This window comes from Hyperolius riggenbachi, chromosome 4 (genome assembly GCF_040937935.1).
Source record: "Hyperolius riggenbachi isolate aHypRig1 chromosome 4, aHypRig1.pri, whole genome shotgun sequence".
Lineage (NCBI taxonomy): Eukaryota > Metazoa > Chordata > Amphibia > Anura > Hyperoliidae > Hyperolius > Hyperolius riggenbachi.
Window position 1 is genome coordinate 454,185,452 of NC_090649.1, and position 25,602 is coordinate 454,211,053.

Genomic DNA, 25,602 nt, shown 5'->3' on the forward strand with positions numbered 1-25,602 from the left:
AGAGTGCTTGGGGGGCCCCATTGTAAAACTTGCATCAGGGCCCACAGCTCCTTAGCTACGCCACTGGATGCGATCACAGCAAAGCAGCTGATCAAACAAAGCACATGCTTCTCCATGAGGTCTCCTAGATATGACCATCACTACGAGTCCTCAACCAGCAGAGAGAGATGAGGACCCGTCTAGCTGTCAAATGTATCATGAACAGAATTCTGTAACTGTCACAAGTGGGTCAGTGAATGGTATAATAAAACTGAAGGTGGAAATAATTATTATTACTATTATTTTATTTATACTGGATAACACCAACATCTTCCTTATGGCTGTACATAGTACAAAACAAATATTTGGGAACACAGATACAAAAAGTTGTTTGAGAGATACAGGTAGTCCCCGGTTTACGAACGCCTGACTTACGAACGACCCGCCGATACTAACACCGCGACCATAGCTCCGCCCCGTCGCAATGATGTCATGCCGGCGGGGACTACCTCTTCTGCGCCGTTTTAAATGCAGAGTAAGCACAGCGGAAGGTAAATAGAGGACATCTCACCTAATCCTCGGCGGTAGAAGGTCCCATCGTGGTGCCCGGAAGCTGCGCAGCCCGTCCTCTCGCTCTATCCACTGTTCCCCGGTGGATCGCATAATGACACAATCAGGAGAAGCCCCCTAGTGGTGGCGCCTGCTACTGCGTCATTATGCAACGCATGTGAAGCCGAAGGGGAACAGTGGACGGAGCGAGAGGACGGGCCGCGCAGCTTCCGGGCACCACGATGGGACCTTCTACCGCCGAGGATCAGGTGAGATGTCCTCTATTTACCTTCCACTGCGCTTACTCTGCATTTAAAACAGGGGCAAAGGTGGCTGTCCCGACTTAAGGTTAAAAAGGTTTTTCAGGTTAAAAACGAGCGGACAGTCCCTATCTCGTTAGTTAACTGAGGACTACCTGTCTACACGTTCATATAATAAATTACAGAAAAATAAGATACAGGAGGAGGTTCTTCCTTGCCCTTGTGAGTTAACACTAAGGTAGGAGGCACAGTAATTAACGGGTGAGATTGAGCCTCCACTGTGACCTACAGCAAGTTCTATCCTTGTCTGAAAAGATGTGTTTTGAGAGTACGTTTGAAGGGTTTCGGAATCAGAGTATGACAGAAACCTTCAAACAGAAACCTTCAAACATACCAAAGAATTCTGAAGGAGAGAGGACGCTTGTGAGAAGCCCTGGATATGAGAGTGAGAGGAGCTAGAAGACAAGAGGGTCTCCTGGGAGGAGCGAAGGTTTTGGGAGGGATGGTATCTGGAGATTAATGAGGAAATGTATGGAGGTGACAACTTATGCTTTGTATTATAGTGTGAGGAGTTTAAACTTGGTCCTTTGTGTAATTGGTAACCAGTGGAGAAATTGGCAGAGGGGGCTGCCTCAGAGGCAGTTAGACTAGGGGTACCTGCCAGGACGTTATCTGCATGGAGTTTGTATGTTATCTGTGTGTTTTTGTGTAGGTTGCCTACTCCCTTTTCCTCCCACATTTAAAAAAAAAAACATACTGATTGGTTAATTAGTCCCTTCCCCAAATTTGTCTTAAGGGGCCCATACACTGGTCGATTTCAGCCGTCGATCGGCCAATCAATTCGATTAAATCGATCGATTGAGTGGAAATCAATTGTTGATCGATCGATTTGCAGCCGATTTCGATCAATTTTGATCGATTTGGTCGATCTGTTAGGATGAAAAATCTAGGTCGCCAGCTGCCAGCAGATCGATGGCCCATAGAGTTGCATTGGATCTAATGGTCCAATAATGCATTTAGATTGATTTCCAATAGATTTCATTCTGAAATCTAATAGAAATCTGTTCCTAGTGTGTGGCACACATCAGATAGATTCCTGTCAGATTCCGACTTGACAGGCATCTGACAGAAATCTATCTGATGGTCGAATCTGCTGCAAATCTATAAGTGTATGTCCACCTTTAGACTATAGTAGAGATTAGATTATATGTTCCTCTGAAGACAGTCAGTGACATGACTATGTACTCTGTAAAGTGCTGCAGAAGATGTCAGTGCTATATAAATACATAATATTATTAAAGACATTAGACTATGACTATGGCAAAGACAGTAGCACTGAATTCAGACACATACACTGGTGAGTCGCACCTCCCAACCCACACCTCCAGACACACCCCTGCCACACCCCTAGTCATGCATACCATAAAGAATCCATAAACAGAAGATGTAGTTTTATAATCATAACACACTGGTCCTTTCTATTATGACTAGGTTTCCTAACATTTACTTATGGAAATAAGAAATACATACATTTAAAGTATGGGAGTAAAGTCATTGAAACACATTTTTATGTAGAAAAATACAAATATTCACATAAATCTGTACATCAGTCCTGAAAGAGGGACACATGAGGAAGGAAGAGGGACAGAAGGATTTGGCTCTCAAGGAAGCAGTGTCCCTCCAAAAGAGGACAGTTTGGGAGCTATGGGTAAGCTAATATGAAAATAAAGGCAAAGGGGTATTTTTAGTTGTGGATAGACGCAGGAAGATTAGAACGTTGGTCAGGTTTTTCCTCTCAGTCGTGTCTCCTGCTCACTTCCTGTTTAGGTGAGAGTTGTCTTAAAAATGTACAGCTGTGAGGCATGAGTCAGAAATAAATCTCCCAGTAGGGCTTCTATATCAGTAACAGTGGTAAGAGTTAGTGTTTCCTCTTCCTGTTAGGAGTTTCTCCTCTAGTAAGTTACTGTCCCAGAGGCGCCACCGAAAACTAAAGGGAAATCTTGCTAATTTGACCCCAGATTGCAATAAAATTTTGTAGAGGTTCGAACTTTTTCCTGGTCTGTCAGAGTAAATAAAAAACATGTAAAAAGAAGAACAAAATCTTGCACCGCTCCAAGGTCCTTTATTCTATCAGTTCAATCTTCATATATATACATTCATGTCCATCTTGTAAATATAGAAATGTATTCAAACATACCCTGATGGAGTCCTGGCTGTGGGGCAATGTGGGGCGGCACTGCGGCAGCGGCCTGCCTGACGACCGTTTCGCTCAACGAGCTTCCTCTGAGGCTCCGTGCGCCTCAGAGGAAGCTCGTTGAGCGAAACGGTCGTCAGGCAGGCCGCTGCCGCCCCACATTGCCCCACAGCCAGGACTCCATCAGGGTATGTTTGAATACATTTCTATATTTACAAGATGGACATGAATGTATATATATGAAGATTGAACTGATAGAATAAAGGACCTTGGAGCGGTGCAAGATTTTGTTCTTCTTTTTACATGATATATACTGCATCTAATATTCCAATCTGAGCACGCCAAAGGTGGTACCCTATTCTCCAGTACCAGTGAGTGAAACCCTCCCTGAAGCAGACATCCACTGTGCCTACCACTCATATTCTATTTACACAAATAAAAAACATGGACCCTGTCTTCCATTCATGGTGTGAGTGACATCTTATTGTACTTTCCATTTTATTCACAGCTGGAGCCATTCGGACAGAAACAAAACTTTAACAACTTCACACATGACCGGAGCAAGCTGAAATGCCCTTCTAATGTAAGTACCCCAGGATGGAAGGTGGAGCGGTCACTTTGTATTTCAGCAATATGAGCACAGCTATGTCCAAATCCTGGAGATCAGGTTTAAAGGAGATCTTCACTCCCATTGTCCTTACTTACGTCATCCGTCCTTACATACTCAGCTTCCTAACTAAACTGTTTCCACCAGCTTAAAGAGACACTGAAGCGAAAAAAAAATTATGATATTATGATTTGTATGTGTAGTACAGCTAAGAAATAAAACATTAAGATCAGATACATCAGTCTAATTGTTTCCAGCACAGGAAGAGTTAAGAAACTCCAGTTGTTATCTCTATGCAATAGAGCCATTAATCTCTACCACTTTCAAAGTGGTGGAGAGGGCTGTCTTTTTTTTTTTTTTTTTGCGAACTCAGCTTGGCCTTGCCCTTGCAAGTCCTAATCACAGGCTTCATTGAGACACAACCAGTGTCTAGCTCTTTAATTTGCATCATAGTTCGCACCTCAACTATATTTCTTCTCTTTTTCTTTCCTTTATTTAATAATATAATAAGCAGAACAGCAAGCAAAAATAAAATGTTGCACCAGAGAGCACAAATCATTCTTATAGCAGATACCTCCCCTACCCCCTAACTCACATTCTCCCCTCAAATAAAATCACTCCTACCCCTATCATCTGTTCTATCCACCCATCCTACACATACACAGGGACGGATCTAGGGGGGGGGGCAAGCGGGTCTCTTGCCCCAGGCGCAGTTTGTTGAATTCTTAAAAAGGCGGCAAAATGTGGATGGGGAATGGCAGTTTAGGCGCCAAAACCTGACCTTGCCCCAGGCGCAACTTGGGGCAACTTGGTCTAGATCCGTCCCTGCACATACATTCACTCCCCACTTACTATCAATCATACATTCCATATATCAGCCTCTTCTTCACCTCTCATTCCTCCTAGAGGGCTGTCTTCTGACTTTTATTATGTCAACTGTTTACTTTTTCTCTGCCAGAGGAGAGGTCATTAGTTCACAGACTGCTCTGAAAGAATCATTTTGAATGCTGAGTGTTGTGTAATCTGCACATATTACAGAATGATGCAATGTTAGAAAAAACCCTATATACCTGAAAATAAAAATATGAGAATATTTTCCTTGCTGCTAATCTTCTAGTAATTATTCATAGTACACAACCAATTCATTATATCATATATTTTTTTTCGCTTTAGTGTCTCTTTAACCGTAGTATGTTCATAAAGTATTTCTGAATCAATGTATCATCATGCGTGTTCAGCATGTTCAATAAAGTTTTATTGTAATAAGATAATTTCTTATATTGCAGAGCTGCAGAAAGACAGAGAATGAGGGGGGCGTGGGGGAGGGGGGGGGGCGCTGCCTTCATCCTCTGCTGTTAAAGATATTCTTTTATTGGCCATGTAACCCCCTCCCCCCCCCCCTTTCTCACCCTCCCTGCCGCCACAGCTGGATTTGTCCGTTCCCCCTCTCCATGACACACACACATATACGGTATGTGCTATATATCTGCCATCCCATTATCAAAACAACTTTTTACATTAGACAGCAAGGATGTGAAATCTTGGAAATCTTGCGCTGCAGCTTCGCTATCAATCGTTGGCTGGTGATTGTAGCACTCTAGCTGCTCCTGTAAAGCCCGGCTGTCATGAGGCTTGAGCAAAAGACAAAAATAGAAGAGCAGGAGTGCTCCGTAGTGTAACAACGCTTTATTAAAACAAAATGTGCAATAAAAAATCCACTTACTAGATCAATATAAAAGCAGGTATGTAGCTGGACCAATAGCCCTTCAATCATTCCCAGGTGGGTACAACCTCAAACTACCGTAGCCATCGGTGCTGAGCGGATCTGGTGGAAGGATGACCCTTGGTGCCCCAACGTGGGGTAAACGTGTGCTGGCGACATTATTACACGTTTCGGCATTCCACGCCTTCATCAGATAAAGCATGATACCAAGGGTAGAGATGGCTCGAACCTCCGATTTTAGGTTCGCGAACCTCCGCAAAAAGTTTGGTTCACGCAAACTTTTGCGAACCGCAATAGACTTCAATGGGGAGGCGAACTTTGAAAACTAGAAACATTTATGCTGGCCACAAAAGTGATGAAAAAGATGTTTCAAGGGGTCTAACATCTGAGTTTTTGCATGGGGGAGTGGGATACACGCCAAAAATCCCGGGGAAAAATCTGGATTTGACGCAAAGCAGCGTTTTAAGGGCAGAAATCACATTGCATGCTAAATTGGAGGCCTAAAGTGCTTTAAAACATCTTGCATATGTATATATCAATCAGGGAGTGTAATTTTAAACTGACAGACCAAACTCACTGTGTAACGCACCACACACAGCTGTTTGTGTAGTGACGGCCGTGCTGGACTGGTGCGCACCATGGCGAGAGTGCAGTGCAATGACAGAACAGTGACTGTCCAGCTGATCGAATTTGGTCTGTCCACAATGAAGCAACGACCTTATTATCTTGGGTGTGCCCCCTCCCGAGACACTCATATAGCCGGCAGTCATTGCTTCATTGTGATACGCAAGCCCCTTCACGAAGGGGAATTGACACATGTACATGCCTTTTGTTTTGTTGTTGCAGCTGCAGTGCAGCCAGTAAAATTAGGCAGGCATGTACACGCACCATAAAAATTATTATAGCTGCCGCTGCTTAAAAATTAAGGAATCCGCCTGGAGTCCTGGACCCTGTTGGTGGTGGCGGAGAAGGCACTCAAGCGGCCTGCAGGCAGAAATGCTGTGTGGGGACCGACTTAGTCATGGGGCAGACAGTCACACAGCGTGCAGGCAGAGATGCTGTGTGTGGGGACTGACTTAGTCTTCGGGCGGGCAGTAGCCCTCTGGGATCCATGCCTCATTCATTTTGATAAAGGTGAGGTACTGAACACTTTTGTGTTCTCTTCTCAGTGACCATGCCTCCAGCTGCGCTAAAGGTCCTTTCTGACAGGACGCTTGCGGCAGGGCAAGACAGAAGTTGCACACCCAGTATTCCAAAGGTTCATCGCTGCTCACAGTGTCTACATCCACACTTAAGGCCAGGTAGTCGGCTACCTGCCGGTCGAGGCGTTTGTGGAGGGTGGATCCGGAAGCGCTAAGGTGAGGCGTTGGACTAAAGAATGTCCGCATGTCTGACATCACCATGAGATCGCTGGAGCGTCCTGTCCTTGCCTGCGTGGACATGGGAGAAGGATTACTGGCAGTGGTACCTTTATTCCATTGTGCTGTGACATCACTCTTAAACGCATTGTAAAGCATAGTTGCCAGCTTGTTCTTCATGTGCTGCATCCTTTCTGCCTTCTGGTGATTTGGAAACATCTCTGTCACTTTGTGCCTATACCGAGGGTCTAGTAGCGCGGCAACCCAGTACAGCTCATTCCACTTGAGTTTTTTTATACGGGGGTCCCTCAACAGGCTGGACAGCAGGAAAGACGCCATCTCCACAAAGTTGGATGCAGACGTACTATCCATCTCCTCTTGCTCTTCCTCAGTGATGTCAGCTAAGTTCTCCTCCTCCCCCAGCCATGAACAATACCACAGGAAAGTTGAGCAGCACAAGCCCCCTGCGACACCTGCTGCGGTTGTTGTTGTTCTGCCTCCTCCTTCTCCAAAACAACACCTTCCTCATCATCTGACTCCTCTTCCCCACACGACTCTTCCTCCTCCTCCTCCCCCCTCTGTGCTGCCGCAGGTGTTGAGGAAACATCTGCTTCTGCTGAGAATTGATCCCACAAATCTTCCTCCTGTTCTTGATCCTGTTCACGCTCCTCCACAACTTGATCCACCACTCTACGCATGGCACGCTCCAGGAAGAAAGCATATGGGATCAAGTCGCTGATAGCGCCTTCACTGTGACTCACCAGGTTTGTCACCTCCTCAAACGGCCGCATGAGCCTGCAGGCATTTCGCATGAGTGTCCAGTACCTCCGCCAGAACATTCCCATCTTCCCAGACTGTGTCCTTTGACTGTAGTTGTAGAGATACTGTTTGATTGCTTTCTCCTGTTGTAGCAGGCAATCGAACATCAGGAGGGTCGAATTCCAGCGAGTCGGGCTATCGCAAATCAAGCATCTCACCGGCAAGTTGTTTCTCCGCTGAATATCAGCAAAGCGTGCCATGGCCATGTAAGACCGCCTGAAATGCCCACACAACTTCCTGGACTGTTTTAGGACGTCCTGTAAGCCTGGGTACTTAGACACAAATCTCTGAATTTTGAGATTAAGCACATGTGTCATGCAGGGTACATGTGTCACCTTTCCCAAATTCAAAGCCTAAATGAGATTGCTGCCGTTGTCACACACCACGTTGCCGATCTCCAGTTGGTGCGGGGTCAGCCACTGATCCACCTTTTTGTTAAGTGCAGCCAGGAGAGCTGCTCCAGTGTGACTCTTGGCTTTGAGGCAAGACATGTCTAAGATAGCGTGGCATTGTTGTACCTGGCATGCAGCATAGGCCCTGGGGAGCTGGGGGTGTGTAGCTGGAGAGGAGATCGCAACACCAGTATAGTTGAACTGCCACTCAGCCAAGGAGGAGGAGGAGGACAACAGCGAAGAGGATGTAGCAGGAAGAGAGGAGGTGGCAGCAGGCCTGCCTGCAAGCCGTGGAGGTGTCACTAGGTCCGCTGCACAGCCACGTACTCCCTGCTTGCCAGCGGTCACCAGGTTGACTGAATGGGCTATGTAAGTAATGTACCTGCCCTGACCGTGCTTGGCAGACCAGGCATCTGTGGTCAGATGGACCCTTGACCCAACGCTGTGTGCCAGAGATGATACCACTTGCCTCTCAACTTCATGGTACAGTTTGGGTATCGCCTTTTTGGAGAAATAATTGCGGCCTGGTATCTTTCACTGCGGTGTCCCAATGGCCACAAATTTTTGGAAGGCCTCAGAGTCCACTAGCTGGTATGGTAACAGTTGGCGAGCTAACAGTTCCACCAAGCCAGCTGTCAGACGCCGGGCAAGGGGGTGACTGGCAGACATTGGCTTCTTCCGCTCAAAGATTGCCCTCACTGACACCTGGCTGCTGCTGTGGGCAGAGGAGCAGGAACCGCTCAAGGTGAGAGGCGGAGTGGAGGAGGGTGGCTGTGATTGTGAAGGTCCAAGGGAGAAAGAGGCTGAAGATGATGCACCTGAAGGAGAAAGAGGAGAAAGAGGGTGGCATTTCTTTTGTGTGCTGTTTTTCCTCTGGTGCTCTTCCCATTGCAGTTTGTGCCTTTTCTCCATGTGCCTTAGTAAGGCAGTTGTCCCTACACGGCTGTTGGCCTTTCCACGGCTCAATTTTTGGCGGCAGAGAGAACAGATGGCATTGCTCTGTTCTAAGGCAGACACACAAAATAATTTCCAAACTGCTGAGCCCCCCTGGGGTGTGGGCATTATGGTGGCTTCAGCAGGTGACGTTGAAGGGCATGTTGGCTGGCTGTCCATAGGTGGCGATACATGACGCCGGACACTGCCACCAGCTGTTTCTGACAACGCGCTCCCTCTGCTTCTTTCAGCAATTTGTCTCCTCCTACTCCTCTCCGACTCTCCCTCTGAACTGTCCCCTTGGTCATCGTGTCTCTTAGGAACCCACGTAGCATCCATATCATCATAATCATCATCATCATCCTCCCCAGCTTCGCTTGCCTCAGACACCTCATAAACTGCACCAACAGCAGGTACTTCATCATCCTCCTCCTCACACGTTACGTCCATAGTGTTGCCTATCTCAGACATATGAGGTGGTGTAACTTGCTTAGCACCTTCATCTTGTTGTAACAATAATGGCTGTGAATCAGTTAATTCCCCACCAAATAATTCCTGCGAAGTGTCAAATGCAGCAGATGTGGTGCTTGTAGTAGTGCTGGTGGCTGCGGAAGATGAGGTGTTCTGTGTTAAATAGTCAACCACGTCCTGACAATCTTGGGAGTTGATGGGACGTGCCTTCTTCTGAGCACTATAAGTTAGCACGACCTCGAACAGACCTGCCAGGTTGCCTGCCTCTGGGTCTGCCCCTGCCTCTACCTGTTTTGTCCATATCGGGGGGGATGAAGAGGAAGGTATGCACTGACTTGACTAATACAATGCGCAGTCACACAGGTGCAGTGAAAGGTATACAGTGACTGGTATTACAATACAATGAGCTGTCACACAGGTGCAGTTAACAGGTATGCACGGAGTGGTATATTACACAGCGTGCGGTCACACAGGTTCTGTGAACAATTATGCAATGACTGGTATTACAAATATACAGCTGTCACACACACAGGTACCATGAACAGGTGCAGTGACACTGCGTGCGCTCACGTACTGTAGGTAGGTGGGTGCACTGAACAATAGGTAGGTATATGCAGTGATGGGTATTACAAATGCGCACCTGTCACACACACACACAGGTACCGAACAGGTACAGTGACACTGCGTGCGCTCACGTAGTTAGGTGCAAACAGATCCCCCCGCAGATCCCCCCGCTCTCTGAAAAAGCGGCGTGACGGCCGCGATACCGGTGGGGCAGTCCACCGGGGGCTCTTTTCAGCACCATCCTCCATATCCTCCCATGCTGGCCTGGCTAAGTATCTCGGCTATTGTCTCTGTGTGATTCACCTATATATCACGTCTGGTCTCACTCAGTTTCCCTATATTATAGGGTCATATTCAATGCTAATAATATTTTAATGTTTTTTCACCTTGTTTATTTTTTCACTTTGTGTCTCTATATGTTCACTATTTTTATGGTCTGGTTACAATATATAGCTCTGATACTTGAACCCGGGTTCAGACCCAGGATAGTTCTAAATTGAACGTCTTGATGGTCATTGGATACATAGATTATTATTTTACTATGGAGGTTATACATGTATGTTATACTTGCATATGATCAACTTATATGATGAATAGGTATGGTGCTATCTGCAAATTTTAAGTGTTTTTAATATGTGTATTAGTGCTATTGATATAAAATAAACCTTTGTATTTTTGTATATACATGGTGTAGTGCTACTTTTCAAGGGCTGAATTTCCTTGCCTTGCCTACACGTAGGTAGGTGGGTGCACTGAGCACAACAGGTAGGTATATGCAGTGATGGGTATTACAAATGTACAGCTGTCACGCACACAGGTAGTCACTGAATGTGCTGGGCCTGGCAGTGGCACAGTAGGAATTACCAAGGGGCCAAGGTCCCAGCAGCACCTGCGATTGACTGACAGGGCTGTATATGCAACACAAGTGTCAGTGGGACACACACACACACACACACACACACACACACACACACACACACACACACACACACACACACAAATAGATCACAAGAACAACATTAGCTCTCAGAAGAGCTGTTAAGGATGAGGAGTGGTTTTTAGCAATAAGTATCAGCAACAAAGAGCAACCTAACAAGCCTAACTGTAGCCTAACTAAGCTTTCCCTAATGTCTCTGTAGCACCTCTCCCTTCTTTAATTACTTCAGCCACACGAGTGATTGAAATGGCTGACGCTGCCTACATTTTATAAGGGGGGTGGGGCTCCAGGAGGGAGTGTAGCCTAAATGGCTACCCTGTGCCTGCTGACTGTGATGTATAGGGTCAAAGTTGACCCTAATGATGTAGTATAGGGGCGGTTCGAACCGCCATAAAGTTCGCGGTTCACCGCAAACGTGAACCACCGAAGTTCATGCGAATAAGTTCGCGGGTGAACCGTTCGGGCCATCTCTACCCAAGGGTCATCTTTCCACCAGATCCGCTCTGCTCCAATGGCCACGGTAGTTTGAGGTTGTACCCACCTGGGAATGATTGAAGGGCTATTGGCCCAGCTACATGCCTGCTTTTATATTAATCTAGTGAGGGTATTTTTTATTGCGCATTTTGTTTTAATAAAGTGTTGTTACACTACGGAGCGCTCCTGCTCTTCTATTTTTAACTTTTTACATTATCCTATTTTTGCACATGTACTTCGATATTGTCCAATGAGCTATTATTATTTACTGACAAATGTATTAAAGGCAACAAAGAAATGTGAATATTTAGGTGGGATGGAAGAAAACAAACTTCATCCTCTCATGGTGTTGTTCTTACAGGACCACCCTTACCTCTTCACTCTGAAGAACAGTGGAGATCATGACAATGCAGAACCAACCCAAGACCCATCAGCAACAACCACACGCTTCACAACAACCACAACCACCACAACATCCAGAGACCCACCAGTAGTCACCGAAACTACTAAGAAAGATGATGACCAGGTGCCTTACTGGTCAGTGATTTTGGCCTCCATCGGCGGGGTGGCCTTAGGATGCACAGTGGTGGGAATTGCCATGTCAGTGACTTACAAGAAGAAGGCTGGTAAACCGCAGAAGCTCACTGAAGATGGTGTTTCCTTCTGAGGAGGCAGTAAAAGAGTCCTTCAAGACCAACGTTCAGAGTAATGTGGACTGTGGAATACTTGTAACTATTGAGATTGCTCTAAACTAATTCAAGGTGAAATCTGGATTGGCTGTCATGAGTTACAGCTCGCTTATACCCATCGCACTGTCCAGTTAAAGATTTCAATATTTAGTTGGACTCGGTTGACTATCACAAAGCTATCTCAGCACCCTTATGAAGGTGTCTCACTGTCTAGGGTAGGAGTTGGTCATCATAGTTTCATCATTAACATGCTGAGGTTTAACCTGTGCTGAATTGAAATTCTCATTCATTTCAAATAATTTAATTTTCCTAATAACATTTCCATGAACCTATTTCTGTACTGAGCAAATCCTTTTATACTTTAATGTCATTAAAAATGAGCATTCTATTTCAGTCAGCAGCCAGTTAAGAATTTCCAAAATGGACAATAACCTGAAATTACGCGTACGTTAAAAAGGGGCGCTGGGAAAAAAGGGCGCGGGGTTTTAAACGATAAGCATGGATAACGTTTAAAAATGTATTGTACTGTATTTCGTTTAAAATTAATGTTTTATAAAGTTATAAATCATTAAATAATGTGCGTTAAATCGGCAATTGTAAAAACGTTAATCTTTCGTTTAAATAGTGAAACGTATAATAACGTTTAAAAAAATAATTACTAAGTAACCCTCCCTGTACCTACCCCTAACCCCTAGACCCCCCTGTTGATGCCTATACCTAAGACCCCCCCTGTTGGTGCCTAAGTAACCCTCCCTGTACCTACCCCTAACCCCTAGACCCCCCTGTTAGTGCCTAAACCTAAGACCCCCTGTTGGTGCCTAAACCTAAGACCCCCTGTTGGTGCCTAAACCTAAGACCCCCCTGTTGGTGCCTAAACCTAAGACCCCCCTGGTGGTGCCTAAACCTAAGACCCCCCTGTTGGTGCCTAAACCTAAGACCCCCCTGTTGGTGCCTAAACCTAAGACCCCCCTGTTGGTGCCTAAACCTAAGACCCCCCTGTTGGTGCCTAAACCTAAGACCCCCCTGTGATAAGCATTAATAAAGTTTCAAAAACATATTGTGCGGTTTTTTCGTTTAAAAAAATTGTACTGTTTTTCGTTTAAAAATAATGTTTGAAAAAAATATTGTACTGTTTTTCGTTTAAAAATAATATTAAAAAATGTATAAATCATTAACCACTTGCCGACCGCACGCTTATACCGTGCGTCGGCAAAGTGGCAGCTGCAGGACCCAGCTGCAGGCTGATTAATCAGGAAGCAGCCGCTCGCGCGAGCGGCTGCTTCCTGTCAATTCACGGCGGGGGGCTCCGTGAATAGCCTGCGGGCCGCCGATGGCGGCTCGCAGGCTAAATGTAAACACAAGCGGAAATAATCCGCTTTGTTTACATTGTACGGCGCTGCTGCGCAGCAGCGCCGTAAGGCAGATCGGCGATCCCCGGCCAATCAGCGGCCGGGGATCGCCGCCATGTGACAGAAGACAGCCTGTCACTGGCTGCACAGGACGGATAGCGTCCTGTGCAGCCCGGATCTCCAGGGGGGGCCAGGTAGGAGAGGGAGGGGGAGGATTTCGCCGCAGAGGGGGGCTTTGAGGTGCCCCCCCGCAACACCCGGCAGGCAGGAGCGATCAGACCCCCCCAGCACATCATCCCCCTAGTGGGGAAAAAAGGGGGGCGATCTGGTCGCTCTGCCTGCACGCTGATCTGTGCTGGGGGCTGCAGAGCCCACCCAGCACAGATCAGCTAAAACAGCGCTGGTCCTTAAGGGGGGGTAAAGGGTGGGTCCTCAAGTGGTTAAATAATGTGTAATCATGAGAAGCAGTAATAAAACATTAAGTCTCCGGGCGCCGCTTTTAAAACGTTATTTTTCTCCGGCGCCCTTTTTTCCTATCGGGCGCCCATTAAACGATATTTATTATGGGAGTGAATGGCGGCGCCCGATTTGTCCACTTGCCTCCTGCGCCCTTTTTTACTGTTACCTGAAATTACACTGTTTGCAACCATGGCAACAATATTTACTCTGAGGTACATGCTGTGCAGAAACTCCCACCTTGTCACTGGAGTAAATAGCTGCTCAAAGATGGAGCTATTGTAACTCATTTTGAACCCCAAGGCCCTTATGCATTTCACTTTTTCTCCTGAGTTTTCTCCTTGGTGAAATTTTTACAACTGGTCATAAAGTGCCTTTTAAGCTACCAACAAGCAAGAAAATACTCAGAATAAATTTGATAGTACTTTTTCACCAACTTTTGGGTACTTTTTCAATTGTAAATGCTGAAAAGTAAGTTTAAAGAGAAGTTAAAAATCATCTCCTAGGAGATAACTCAGGTGAAAAGGTTAATTGCATATGAGCCCTATAGACTAAACCAATGCATTGAGTTGACTGTATTTTTCTCCAAAAAATGACGATTTCTTGTTATAGGACCGCTGATTCAAAGATTTTCAAAATGTAAAATGACATGTGTCCTATGTCACTGTCACTTACAGTAGGTAGTAAAAATCTGACAGATCTGACTGGTGTTTGTCTAGTCCATCTCCTCATGGGGCATACTCAGGACTTCCTTAATTAGCAAAAGCACTCCCTAGATGGGAGTGGTGCCGTCTAACTGCTAGAATAGTGTGTATGTAAGTAGACTAGGGCTAGTTGGAACTTTTGTTTAGGTCCTTTCCATGGAATACTTTTGTGCAGAATAGAGAAAATTCTGAGAATCCCACATGAGGAGATGGACTAGTCCAAAACCTGTCAGATCTGTAAGATTTTTACTAACTACTGTAAGTGAAAGCGACACAGGAAAAAGATCCTTCACAGAGCATTTTTCTCTGTGACAAATATACATGTTTTAATTGTGGTCCTTTAATTGAAGGAGGGGGTTCTATGTTTCATTATCAACCACATCCATTTAGTTCTCTCTGTTCCAGAATCAGTCTGTATGATTACCAACAAACATGGTGCCTGAAGGCTGATACACACGCTCAACAAGTCTTTTAAAATGCACAATTATCAAAGAACATTTGTTGTTGAAACAAACCAAAAAAGTTGTCTGCTATTGTTCAAACAACTGATAAGATGCAGCTCAAGTCAATCCAACTGTTGGATTGACTTGAGCTGCGTCTTATCAGTTGTTTGACCAACAGTAAACAACTTTTTGGGTTTGTTCCAACAACAAAAGTTGTTTGATAATTGTGCATTTAAAAGACTTTTGTTGAGAGTGTGTATCAGCCTTGAGGGTCTCACACTTGAGTACGGATGGCCGATGAGATGATAGTGATTGTATATTTTTGCAAATTTTGTGCTCATTTCATGTAAATTATTGCAGCTTAGAAATGGACCAAACAAATGCAAAAGTTGCATGAAAACTGCAATCACTAGGCTCTTGCTGACCATTTCTACGTGTGAAAAACACAGCTAGTGTTCAGCAGAACATTTGTTGAATATGCAAATTCATGCTTAACAGGAAAAGGAAGTGACATCAGCTGAATCAAAGCCAGAAGATGGAATTCATTTAAGTAGCAGCTAATCATTTTATATAGACGCTGGTTAATTAATAGGCAGCTCCTGACTTTGAATCAAGTGATGTTATTTCTGCTTCTGGTACAACTGAAATTTGCATAGTCTGCGGTTTCTCCATCCATTGTTAAAGAGAACCCGAGGTGGTTTCTAAGAATGATATCCGCATACAGATGCTGGGTCTCCCTATGCAGCCCAGCCTCTGTTGCTATGTAGTGTCCCCCCAGCCCCCCCCCCCCCCCCCTGCGCTCTGCTATCCCCCATAAATCACCGCCGCATTGTCAACACGCAGCGGGCTGTGTTTACCTATGTAGTGTCACTCTTGCCGCTCCCCCCGCCTCCTGCATAGCTCCGGTCCCCGCCCGCGTCCCTTCCCTCCAATCAGCGGAAGCGAAGGGACGCGGGTGGGGACCGGAGCTATGCAGGAGGCGGGGGGAGCAGCGAGAGCGACACTCCATAGGTAAACACAGGCCACTGCGACACGCTGCGTGTCAACAGTGCAGCTGTGATTTATGGGGGACACCAGAGTGCAGGGGGGGCCTGGGGGGACACTACATAGCAACAGAGACTGGGCTGTATAGGCAGATTTAGCCTCTGTATGCGGATATCATTCTTAGAAACCACCTAGGGTCCTCTTTAATAATAGCAGTTAAAGAGGAACTTTAACCAAGGATTGAACGTCATCCCAATCAGTACTTGATACCCCCTTTCCAGCAAGAAACAATGTCCTTTTATCAAGTAGATCATGAGGGACATCTGTATGGCTGATATTGTGGTGAAACCCCTCCCACAGTGTGATGTCATGGCTGCCTTTACTGCAAACAGATTGTGAATAGGTTTCAGCCTGAAACAGATCACAATCTGTTGAGCTGCTCCTGCCGCCTGTCTTCCCCCCCCCCTCCCCCCCCCGTATACATTACCTAAAGCTGGCTCCGGGTCCTCTTCTCCACGCTGCACCCCGCACCGCATCCCAGCGTACACTGTGTCACTCCGTGACCAGGAAGTTCAAATAGAGCGCCCTCTATTTGAACTTCCTGGTCACTGCAGTGACACAGGAAGTTAATGTACGCTGGGATGGAAGCAGGAACAGAGCCGTGCAGCGCGGAGAAGATGCCCAGGAGCCAGCATCAGGTAATGTATACCTGATCTGATCGGCTGCCGCTAGTGACGCGCTCCCTACCCGCGGGCGATCGACGGTATTTTTCCGCACGGCGCGATCGACGGACCGATCCGATTTCGGGAGGAAATCGGATCGGCGGGTGCGTTTAGCACGAACGATTGCCAGCAGATTCGATCCCAGTGATCGAATCTGCTGTCGAAACGGCCGCAAATCAGGCCAGTGTATGGTTATTTTCACTACTGTTCCTCTTTAAATAATCTTTTAAGATAAATGGTGAGAAATGCATTCCTTTGACCAGTGTTGCTTGGGTGTTTTCGCCAAAGTAATTTTCACATGGAAAATTAATGAAAAACATGAAAAATCATTAATTTTACCACAAACATTTGCTGGAAACGCAGAAAACCATTTATTTTTACTGTGAAAAATCACAACATTATTACACAATGATTTCCGATGGTATTTTTTCCTGGAAAGTTGAATTTTACAGTATTTTTACTATAATTCATGCACAAAGAATATGTGCATTTTTGCTTATCAATACCTCTGACTGCTCTGTATTGTATATAGTGTAAATCTTGTCTGGCTCCCCTAATAGAGCCAGGAAATACTGAATATAAAGGAAAGACCAATAAACTCTGTACTGGAATGTGATATGATCGCTGCTAAAATAAAGACTAGTAATAAAGTACTATTTGTTACAAAGTCTTTTTTTTCTTCTACTAGTGTGAAAAAGCAGCCTAAACCCAGGAGGGTGTGGCATGTGACCGTTCACAGCCAATGAGGAGTCACTGGTAATTAATGGTGCTCATCTAATTCTTGTATAGTTCACATCCATGATCATGTACCTGGGGTGACATGATGAGACAGACATGTCTGTCCTGATAAAATCCCCAACTGAGCATTCAGTCTGGTTTTGCTCAGGAATCATTATAGCTGAATCTGTGTCCTCTGGTTTCTTTTCAAGCCCAAGCCTGCCCCCTTGTGGCTCTGCTCAGGAATCATTATAGCTGAGTCATTATAGCAAAGCCAGACTGAATGCTCAGTCGGGGATTTTATCAGTGCTGTTAAGAAGCAAGCTGAACAGTGAAGAGAGCAGGGTAGGTGTTTTCTCTAATGTTCCCACTGATGTATATGGTAAAATACATGAGGGTGCTTCATCTCTGGTTCACTTTAAGTGGTAAAGAAGTCACGCTCTGTAGATAGAAGAAAAATGGTGATACACCCCTCCACCAAGGTGGACTAGACTAGGTACAAGAATTTGAACAGAGGTGCTAAAAAAAGTTAAAAACTGTTTAAAAGGGGGAAGTTATGGAGGACTTACCTTCCTTGTAGATCAACAAACATAAGACCATTATTATAATTAAAAAATATTGATTGGATGCTCCACAATGCAATGCGTTTTGCAGGCTACAATCCCGCTTCATCAGACTAATAATGCTTCTCCATTATTTTCTCCATTATTTGCCTGATGAAGCTGGATTGTAGCCTGCGAAACGTGTTGCATTGTGGAGCATCCAGTAAATGTTATTTTTGAATTTAAATAATGGTCTTATCTCTGTTGATCTAAAATAATGGTCTTATCTCTGTTGATCTACAAGTGAGATAAGTCCACCATAACTTCCCCCTTTCAAAGTTTTTTAAACATTTTTATCTTATTTATTTATTTTTAAGTTGGCGCCTCTGTTCACATTCTTGTACCATGTCTATGTACAGTTAGTGATGAGTGCAATGACCCAATTACGATTACATGAAATTTAGTGTAATTTGTGGATTTATGATTATGGGCCTAATCGAAAATTCGTAATTATGCGAAATTTCACAATTAAGATCATTTTCGTAATTATGATAGTTTCCGTAACGGAAACGAATTGGTATTTTGTGTTTAATGTGGAAATTCGTCCGTTCTCGAAATTGTGTTCCAGTCCAGAGCCTCCTGATACATTTAAAGTGACAACACGTGCAGGGACCTTTGAATTATCAGATATTGCAAAGCCCAAAACCAAGTGTCTCAGCTTGCATGACCACGAAGGCCTTGTTCACATCTAAAATCGAAATTGCTGACGTCAGCGCTCTGCGATTTTCTGCCGTTTTTTTTTTTAAGCGCCTCCTGGCACTTACCTGCTCACTGTGTTTTTAGGTAGGTGTGTTTTAAGCATTTTTTTTTTTGGGGGGGGGGGGGAGGGCGTTTTTCATTTTTTAGCTAGTTTTTGGCCAGATTTAAAGAGCCCCTTACCTAAATAATGACTGAAGTAGAACGTTTCTTTTCTATGAAATATTTTATTTTCTTGCAAATAAAGTTTAGCTGTCTAAAAGGAGGCTGATATATTTATTTCCTTTTAATCAATACCATCTGCTTGGCAGCCCTGCTGGTCTCTTTGGCTGCAGTAGTGTCTGAATCACACCTGGAACAAGCATCCAGCTAATCCAGTCAGACTTCAGTCAAACAACTGATCTGAATACATGTTCAGGGCCTATAGCTGAAAGTATTGGAGGGAGATGATCAGCAGGACAGCCAGGCAATGTGCATGGTTTAAAGAGGACCTGAACTCACAACTTCATCTCTGCCCTAAAAGATAAGCAACAGCATTTCTTTGCTACAGCTGATCTGGTTACAAATCCTGCAATAAACCTGCAGTGTGACTGCTTCCTGCTTTCATGGAAGCAGGCATAGGGTTAGCATCTTGTGTTTAAAAATAAGCTGCTCTGCTGAGGCAGCCAGCTGACACAGCTGAGAGATCAAATTACACGTGTGATTAGTTACAGTTGAGGGGGAATTAGACAGGCTAAACTCTCAAAATACATACAGGGTGCATTTCTCTATGTTTTCCTTCTGTCTTGTGCAAGAGTTTAGGTCTACTTCAAAAGGAAATAATTATGGCAGCCTCCAAATCCCTCTCACTTCAAGTGTCCTTTAAGGCCCATGCGTAGTGCTTAAATCCCTCTCAGTTCAAGTGTCCTTTAAGGCCCATGCGTAGTGCTCAGTCCGACCCTGCCTGCAGCATAATATGGTTACAGAAATATCTAAAACAACTTACAGAGAGAGTTTTTCTTCTTTGCCTCTTTTGTATTTGGTTATTGTCTGACAGAGATCCTGAATGTGAGGAACTGGATATGCATACATATTGCCACATTAACTGACATGAAGTGACCTCTGGGCCCGCCTCCACAATTGAACGGTCTCCTAATCACAGCCCTCCCTCTATGAGTTTAGCTTCCGGGAGGAGTATATCGCTCTGCGAGGGTCATTATCTTACAGTTATTATTTCACAATGTTTGTTCCTTTTATGATTTTATGTTACATAATGACATCTCTCTTCTTCAAGGTGACAGGATAAGACTATTTATAGGCCCTTGTTTTCTCAGAAAGATAATCAGAAGCTTCACTTGTTTGAAGAGGAACTCCAGTGAAAATAATGTAATTAAAAAAGTGCTTCATTTTTACAATAATCCTGTACAAATGATTTAGTGTTTGCCCATTTTAAAAGCTTTCCTCTCCCTGATTTACATTCTGACATTTATCACATGGTGACATTTTTACTGCTGGCAGGTGATGTCAGTGGAAGTAGCTGCTGTTTTTTTTTTCTTTTTTTTGCAGTTGGAAACAGCTGTAAACAGCTATTTCCCACAATGCAGCGAGGTTCACAGACAGGAAACTGCCAGGAGTACCATGGTCCTCAGAGTTTCTTGTGGGAGGGGCTTCACCACAATATCAGCCATACAGAGCCCCCTGATGATCCGTTTGTGAAAATGCAAATATTTCTCATGTAAAAGGTGGTATCAGCTACTGATTGGGATGAAGTTCAATTCTTGGTTACGGGTTCTCTTTAAACTGTAGTCTGAACCGTCACTTTGCAGTTTAGAGTTTTTCTATAAACTTCTGCAGCAGTTACAGAATGTTAAAGCTGACACTATGGTGTTATTACTTATATTTCTCTCTGTGTTCTTAGTTCATCCTGGCGAATCAGCTAAATCCTGGTAAACACATCCAATTATGATTGGCCAATCACTGACCAATTTTACCAACTCCATGTAGTATGAGAGTTTACCTTGACAATCTGCTCATAGTATTCAAAATCTGTTGGCTCTCATACATACTACACGGAGGTGGTGAAAGTGGTCAGTGATTGGCCAATCATAATTGAAAGTGTATACCAAGCTTAAAGCCTAGTACACACATCCAATTTTGATTGACCAATGGCTAGGCAATTTTGCCACCAAATATTATAAACAGATTGTGTAGGTAAGCTTTTTGTACTACATGTAAGGCCTGGCACACAATTTCAATTTTGATTGGCCAATCACTGACCAATATTACTGCCTCCGTGTAGTACAAGGGCAAACAGATATTAAATATTATGAGCAGACTGTGTAGGAAAGCTCTCATACTACACGGAGGTGGTGAAATTGGTCAGTGATTACCCATAAACAATTTTGATTGGCCAATCACTGACCAATTTCACTACCTCCATGTGGTAAGAGGGCCAACAGATTTTGAATACTCTGAACAGAGTGTGTAGGAAAGCTCTCATAATACACGAAAGTGGTGAAATTGGACGATCATTGGTCAATCAAAATTGGATGTGTATATCAGGCTTAACACAGGTCACACTCAAACAAACAAGTCTCTTTTTTGACTGGCCAATCACTGACCAATTGTATAACCTCCATGTAGCGTGATGATGGTCAGTAGACTTTCAATACTATGAGCATATTGTGTACGTAACCTCTCATACTACAGTGCAAGTGGTAAAATTGGCCAATCAAAATTAAATGTGTGTACCAGGCTTTTAGGAAACCTGAGATGTGAATATCAGCAGTGTTTATATTTAGCTGGGGCTTCCTCCAGGCTCATGTGGACCATGGGCACCTTGCCATCCTCCTCGGCTACTCTCTTGTCCTGTAGAAAGCTCTGATAATTTTGGCAGATGCGTTCCCCTGCCACGTTCCCGTGGCTGGGCGCATTCTGCACAGAGAACACTCCTGGAAACAGGAGCGCAATTGGACTTGGGCTGTGCATGCGCAGAAGAGCACGACTAGCCAAACTATTGGAGCTTTTCACAGGAGAATGGAGCGGTCGGGGAGGACAGCAAGGGAGCCCACGGTCCACATGGCTAGAGGAAGCCCGAGGTAAATATGAATACTGCACAGTGTACCGTCTCAGGTACTCTTTAAATCCGTATCAAATCAACAACACAATGTTTAAACCTCAAGTCCATATTTTCAGCACCTGAACTACAGTTATGTGGGTGTGGCCTATAGCATTGCAGCTATAGGTGCGCCGTGACTAAATAGTAATAATGGGGATTCAGATTGGACATGGGAAGAAGGTATGGTGAGGGTTTTGCTGAAGGAATGGTTGGATCATGACTGGAGGAGTACTGGGTATGTGACTGGAGATATGGTAGGGTGCAGTTAAAGCTTTGGTGTTTTTTTGCCTGGAGATATATTGGTGGGATGTGGCTTGAGGTGTGTTTTTTTTTTGGAGGTGTGGTGGGAATGTGGCTGAAGATATGGTGGGATGTGGCTTGAGGTGTGGTGGGGTGTGGCTAGAGGTGTGATAGGCTGCGGCTGGAGGTGTGGTGGGTATGTGGTTGGAGATATAGTGAGATCTGGCTTGAGATGTGGTGGGGTGTGGCAGGAGCTGTGGTGGGATGCGGCTAGAGGTGTGGTAGGCTGCGGCTAGAGGTGTGGTGGGTATGTGTCTAGAGATATAGTGAGATGTGGCTTGAGATGTGGTGGGGTGTGGCAGGAGGTGTGGTGGGATGCGGCTGGAGGTATGGTGGGATGTGGCTTGAGGTGTGGTGGGATGTGGCTTGAGATGTGGTGGGGTGTGGCAGGAGCTGTGGTGGGATGCGGCTAGAGGTGTGGTAGGCTGCGGCTAGAGGTGTGGTGGGTATGTGGCTAGAGATATAGTGAGATGTGGCTTGAGATGTGGTGGGGTGTGGCAGGAGGTGTGGTGGGATGCGGCTGTAGGTATGCGGGGTGCGGGCTGGAAGTGTGGTGGGCATGTGGCTGGAGATATGGTGGGATGTGGCTTGAGGTGTGGTGGGATGTGGCTTGACGTGTGGTGGGGTGTGGCTAGAGGTATGGTGGGCTGCGGCGCGCAGGGGGGTCTTGGAGGCACACCATGGGGCAACAGAGGCTGGTGTTAGTGTGCACCACCAGCCTCTGTGCCCCACTAGCATAATAAAATTCCCACCTCGGGTTCTCTTTAAGGACCAACAGGTCTGAAACATGTCAGCTATGGATTGACTTAGACATGTTGCTGTTGGCAGAACTCTAATGACAATCTGCATGCAGGGGCGTAACTATACAAATCATGGGGCCCCCCAGCAGAACTTTGATGGGGCCCTTAATGTTCCCAACGCTTCCTTTACCTCTTCTTGGTGACCCTCCCAGACTGGGCGCCCATCTTACACAACTCACAAAACAAGTGTGGCCATCAGGATCACACACATAACAAGTGTAGCCACAAAAACACCTGATCTGGAGTATCACATAAAGGAAGGTTAGTAGTTGGGACCACAGGGGCTGCTCTCCCCTAGTTACGCCCCAGGCTGCATGCTTCTCCAGAATGTAGAGAGTTATTCCCATAGCGGTCGGGCCCCCCTCAACGCATATTGTCCTGATATGCAGCAACAGCCATCCCGGTGGCAACCATCACGTCAGATAAGGTTTTACAAGGCTGACACTGACATGTTTGTGCTCTATATTACATTTATGGTACATCAGGCGGGGGACGGAGCCTCAAAGGTGAAAATGATAAAAGGGTTTATGGTTGCCGGGTTATCAGAAGCTCTCGCTGGTGATATAAAGGAGGAGAGATACAGAGTGCTGCTTCTCCTGGATACACACCGCCAGGGACACCTTCTCCAGAGAAGCCTCCAACACGACACCAGTTATGGGGGGACAGCTTAGGAGGACCCTCTGCCTGCTGCTGACCACACTTGTGCTACATCTGGCCACCGGTGAGTGATGGAAAAAGAAATGGCTTGTAGGTTAACTTAACACTGTTGTCTTGATGCACCGAGGTCTTTATTTTTTAGTTTTGACCAGTACCAGGGACACCTGAATTCACTGGAATGTAGGAGGTTTTCTTCAAGTCATCTGCCTATTCTTCCTGTATCAAAAAAACATTCTGGTAGCCAATAAAAAGACCTCTTCATTTTTGGATTTGTGAATTTGAATCATTTATTTTTGCTAAGAAATTTAAGTTTAGACACTGTGATACCCCCCCCCCCCCATTATTTATTTATTCATTTTTTTCTTACATTAGCTCTGTTTGGTGGAATGCAAGTAATATAAAGAACCATTTCTGACGATCTCCCATGGTCCTGAAAGTCCTGTCCTAGATTTGCCAAAAGTGTATCTAAAAGCATCTGTTAGGTGACAAAACATTTGTAACCCTCACTCTGGGCTGTATCAGATAATACAAAACACAAGAAGCGAATGCTACTCCAAGACAGCAACTTGACTTTTAAAGGAAATATCGGATAATTTTAACAAAATGAGGTCAACTTACCTGGGGCCTTTGCAGCAGCTCCACTTCCAGCCGGCCTCCCGGGATACCCACCTTGACGCCAACGACCCGGTGACGTCCCTCTATTCAAAGACCTACAGCAAATGCAATTTTGCCTTCCTAAAACAGAATGGCCCAAGGTCTATATTCAGCTTCACATGAGCAAGAAGCTATCCAGTGTCGGACTGGGAGGTGGTAAAGCTGAGGAAATCCACTTGCTGGCCAAGCAGCAGTAATCAGGTGTTGCTGCTCACAGGGAAGACTTGATACACTGCAGACTTCTATTGGCATTCAGGAATGATAACACAGGGTTTCTGCTGCTTGGCCAGCTGGTGGATTTCTTTAGCTTCTCCATCTCCCAGTCTGACATTGAAGCTATCCACATAATCCATAATTTCCAGACAGCCAGTGAATATGCAAATCCACATCTAGCTAAATGTGTTTTTAGCAAAGCACAAAACAGGGGGTGTCGGTTTAGATTTTTCAGCTTTGCCTATTCAAAGCGTGCTACGTCAATCACAAAACAAATGTGTGCAATTAAAGTAATGCCATGTGTCTGCATAGTTACTCCCATGAAGCATTACTTCAGGACAACCTAACCCTGATATTAAAGTGGCTTTGAACCCACATTTATTATTGGAATAAAATATTTTTTTTCCAGTTACGACTGTGTTAACATATGTTATTTGTCTATTTTGCCACAAGATGGCGCTGGTAGCTCACAAGTCAGTGGCGTAGCTAATGAGCTATTGGCCCCGATGCAAGTTTTACACTGGGCCCCCCAAGCACTCTATACACAACAGTTGATACGGCGCTCCAAAACTTACCAAGGACAACCTCAGTGTCAGAGGTGTAAGAAGGGGATGGGGGGCAGCTTGTTAATGATTACTACTATTTAAAGCATCTATAGAAGTGAACATTACCAGCACAGGACCAAAAGAGAGCTAATACTGTGGTTGAAGGAGGGCCGTCTTGGGGACCCTCTGGCCCAAGGGCCCCAATGTGGTCGCAATCTCTGCAAACCCTATCTTACTGTTTGTATAGTTTCCGCACAACTCTAATCATTCTAAGGCTCAACACACACCATACAATCTTGGTTGTTCAATCTTACCACTTTCATGTAGTATAAGAGCTTATCCAATCAATCATTCAAGGTATTTTCAATCTGTTGGCCCTTATACTACATAGATTTGGTAAATCTGTACAAGGAGAGGGAAGGCTCTGGGTCTAATAGAGCCTTCCCTCTCCTCTCCCAGTGCCTTCAGTGTATCACTAGCTTCCCCGTTTGAATCCCCCGCCGTGTGGGACTTCGGAAGTCTTCAGGTGCCGAGTGCTCCTGAAGACAGACAGCTCCACACTGCACATGTGTGAGTGAGCGAGAGAGGGTGCTCGCGTGTATTGCTATGGGGCGGCCTGTGTTTGCGAGAATTCGGGCTCCTGAAGACTTCCGAAGCCTCCCTTCGGTGGCGGAGACAGAAGTATTTGACCAAATTGGTTGAATACTGCTACGG

The 25,602-nt window shown here is 45.2% G+C and overlaps 1 protein-coding gene across 2 annotated transcripts in view; it reads left to right on the plus strand.

The window, feature by feature from the left end:
• The window catches only part of LOC137570963 (phospholipase B1, membrane-associated-like), a 183,190-nt gene extending 171,157 nt beyond the window's left edge, over window positions 1–12,033 (plus strand). For both annotated transcript variants that reach the window (XM_068279650.1, XM_068279651.1), the window contains 2 exons: window positions 3,491–3,565; window positions 11,622–12,033. In XM_068279650.1, coding sequence (XP_068135751.1) covers window positions 3,491–3,565; window positions 11,622–11,927 — 381 coding nt within the window. In that variant the 3' untranslated portion in view covers window positions 11,928–12,033. The remainder of the gene's footprint in view (window positions 1–3,490; window positions 3,566–11,621) is intronic.
• The last annotated feature ends 13,569 nt before the right edge of the window (window positions 12,034–25,602 follow it).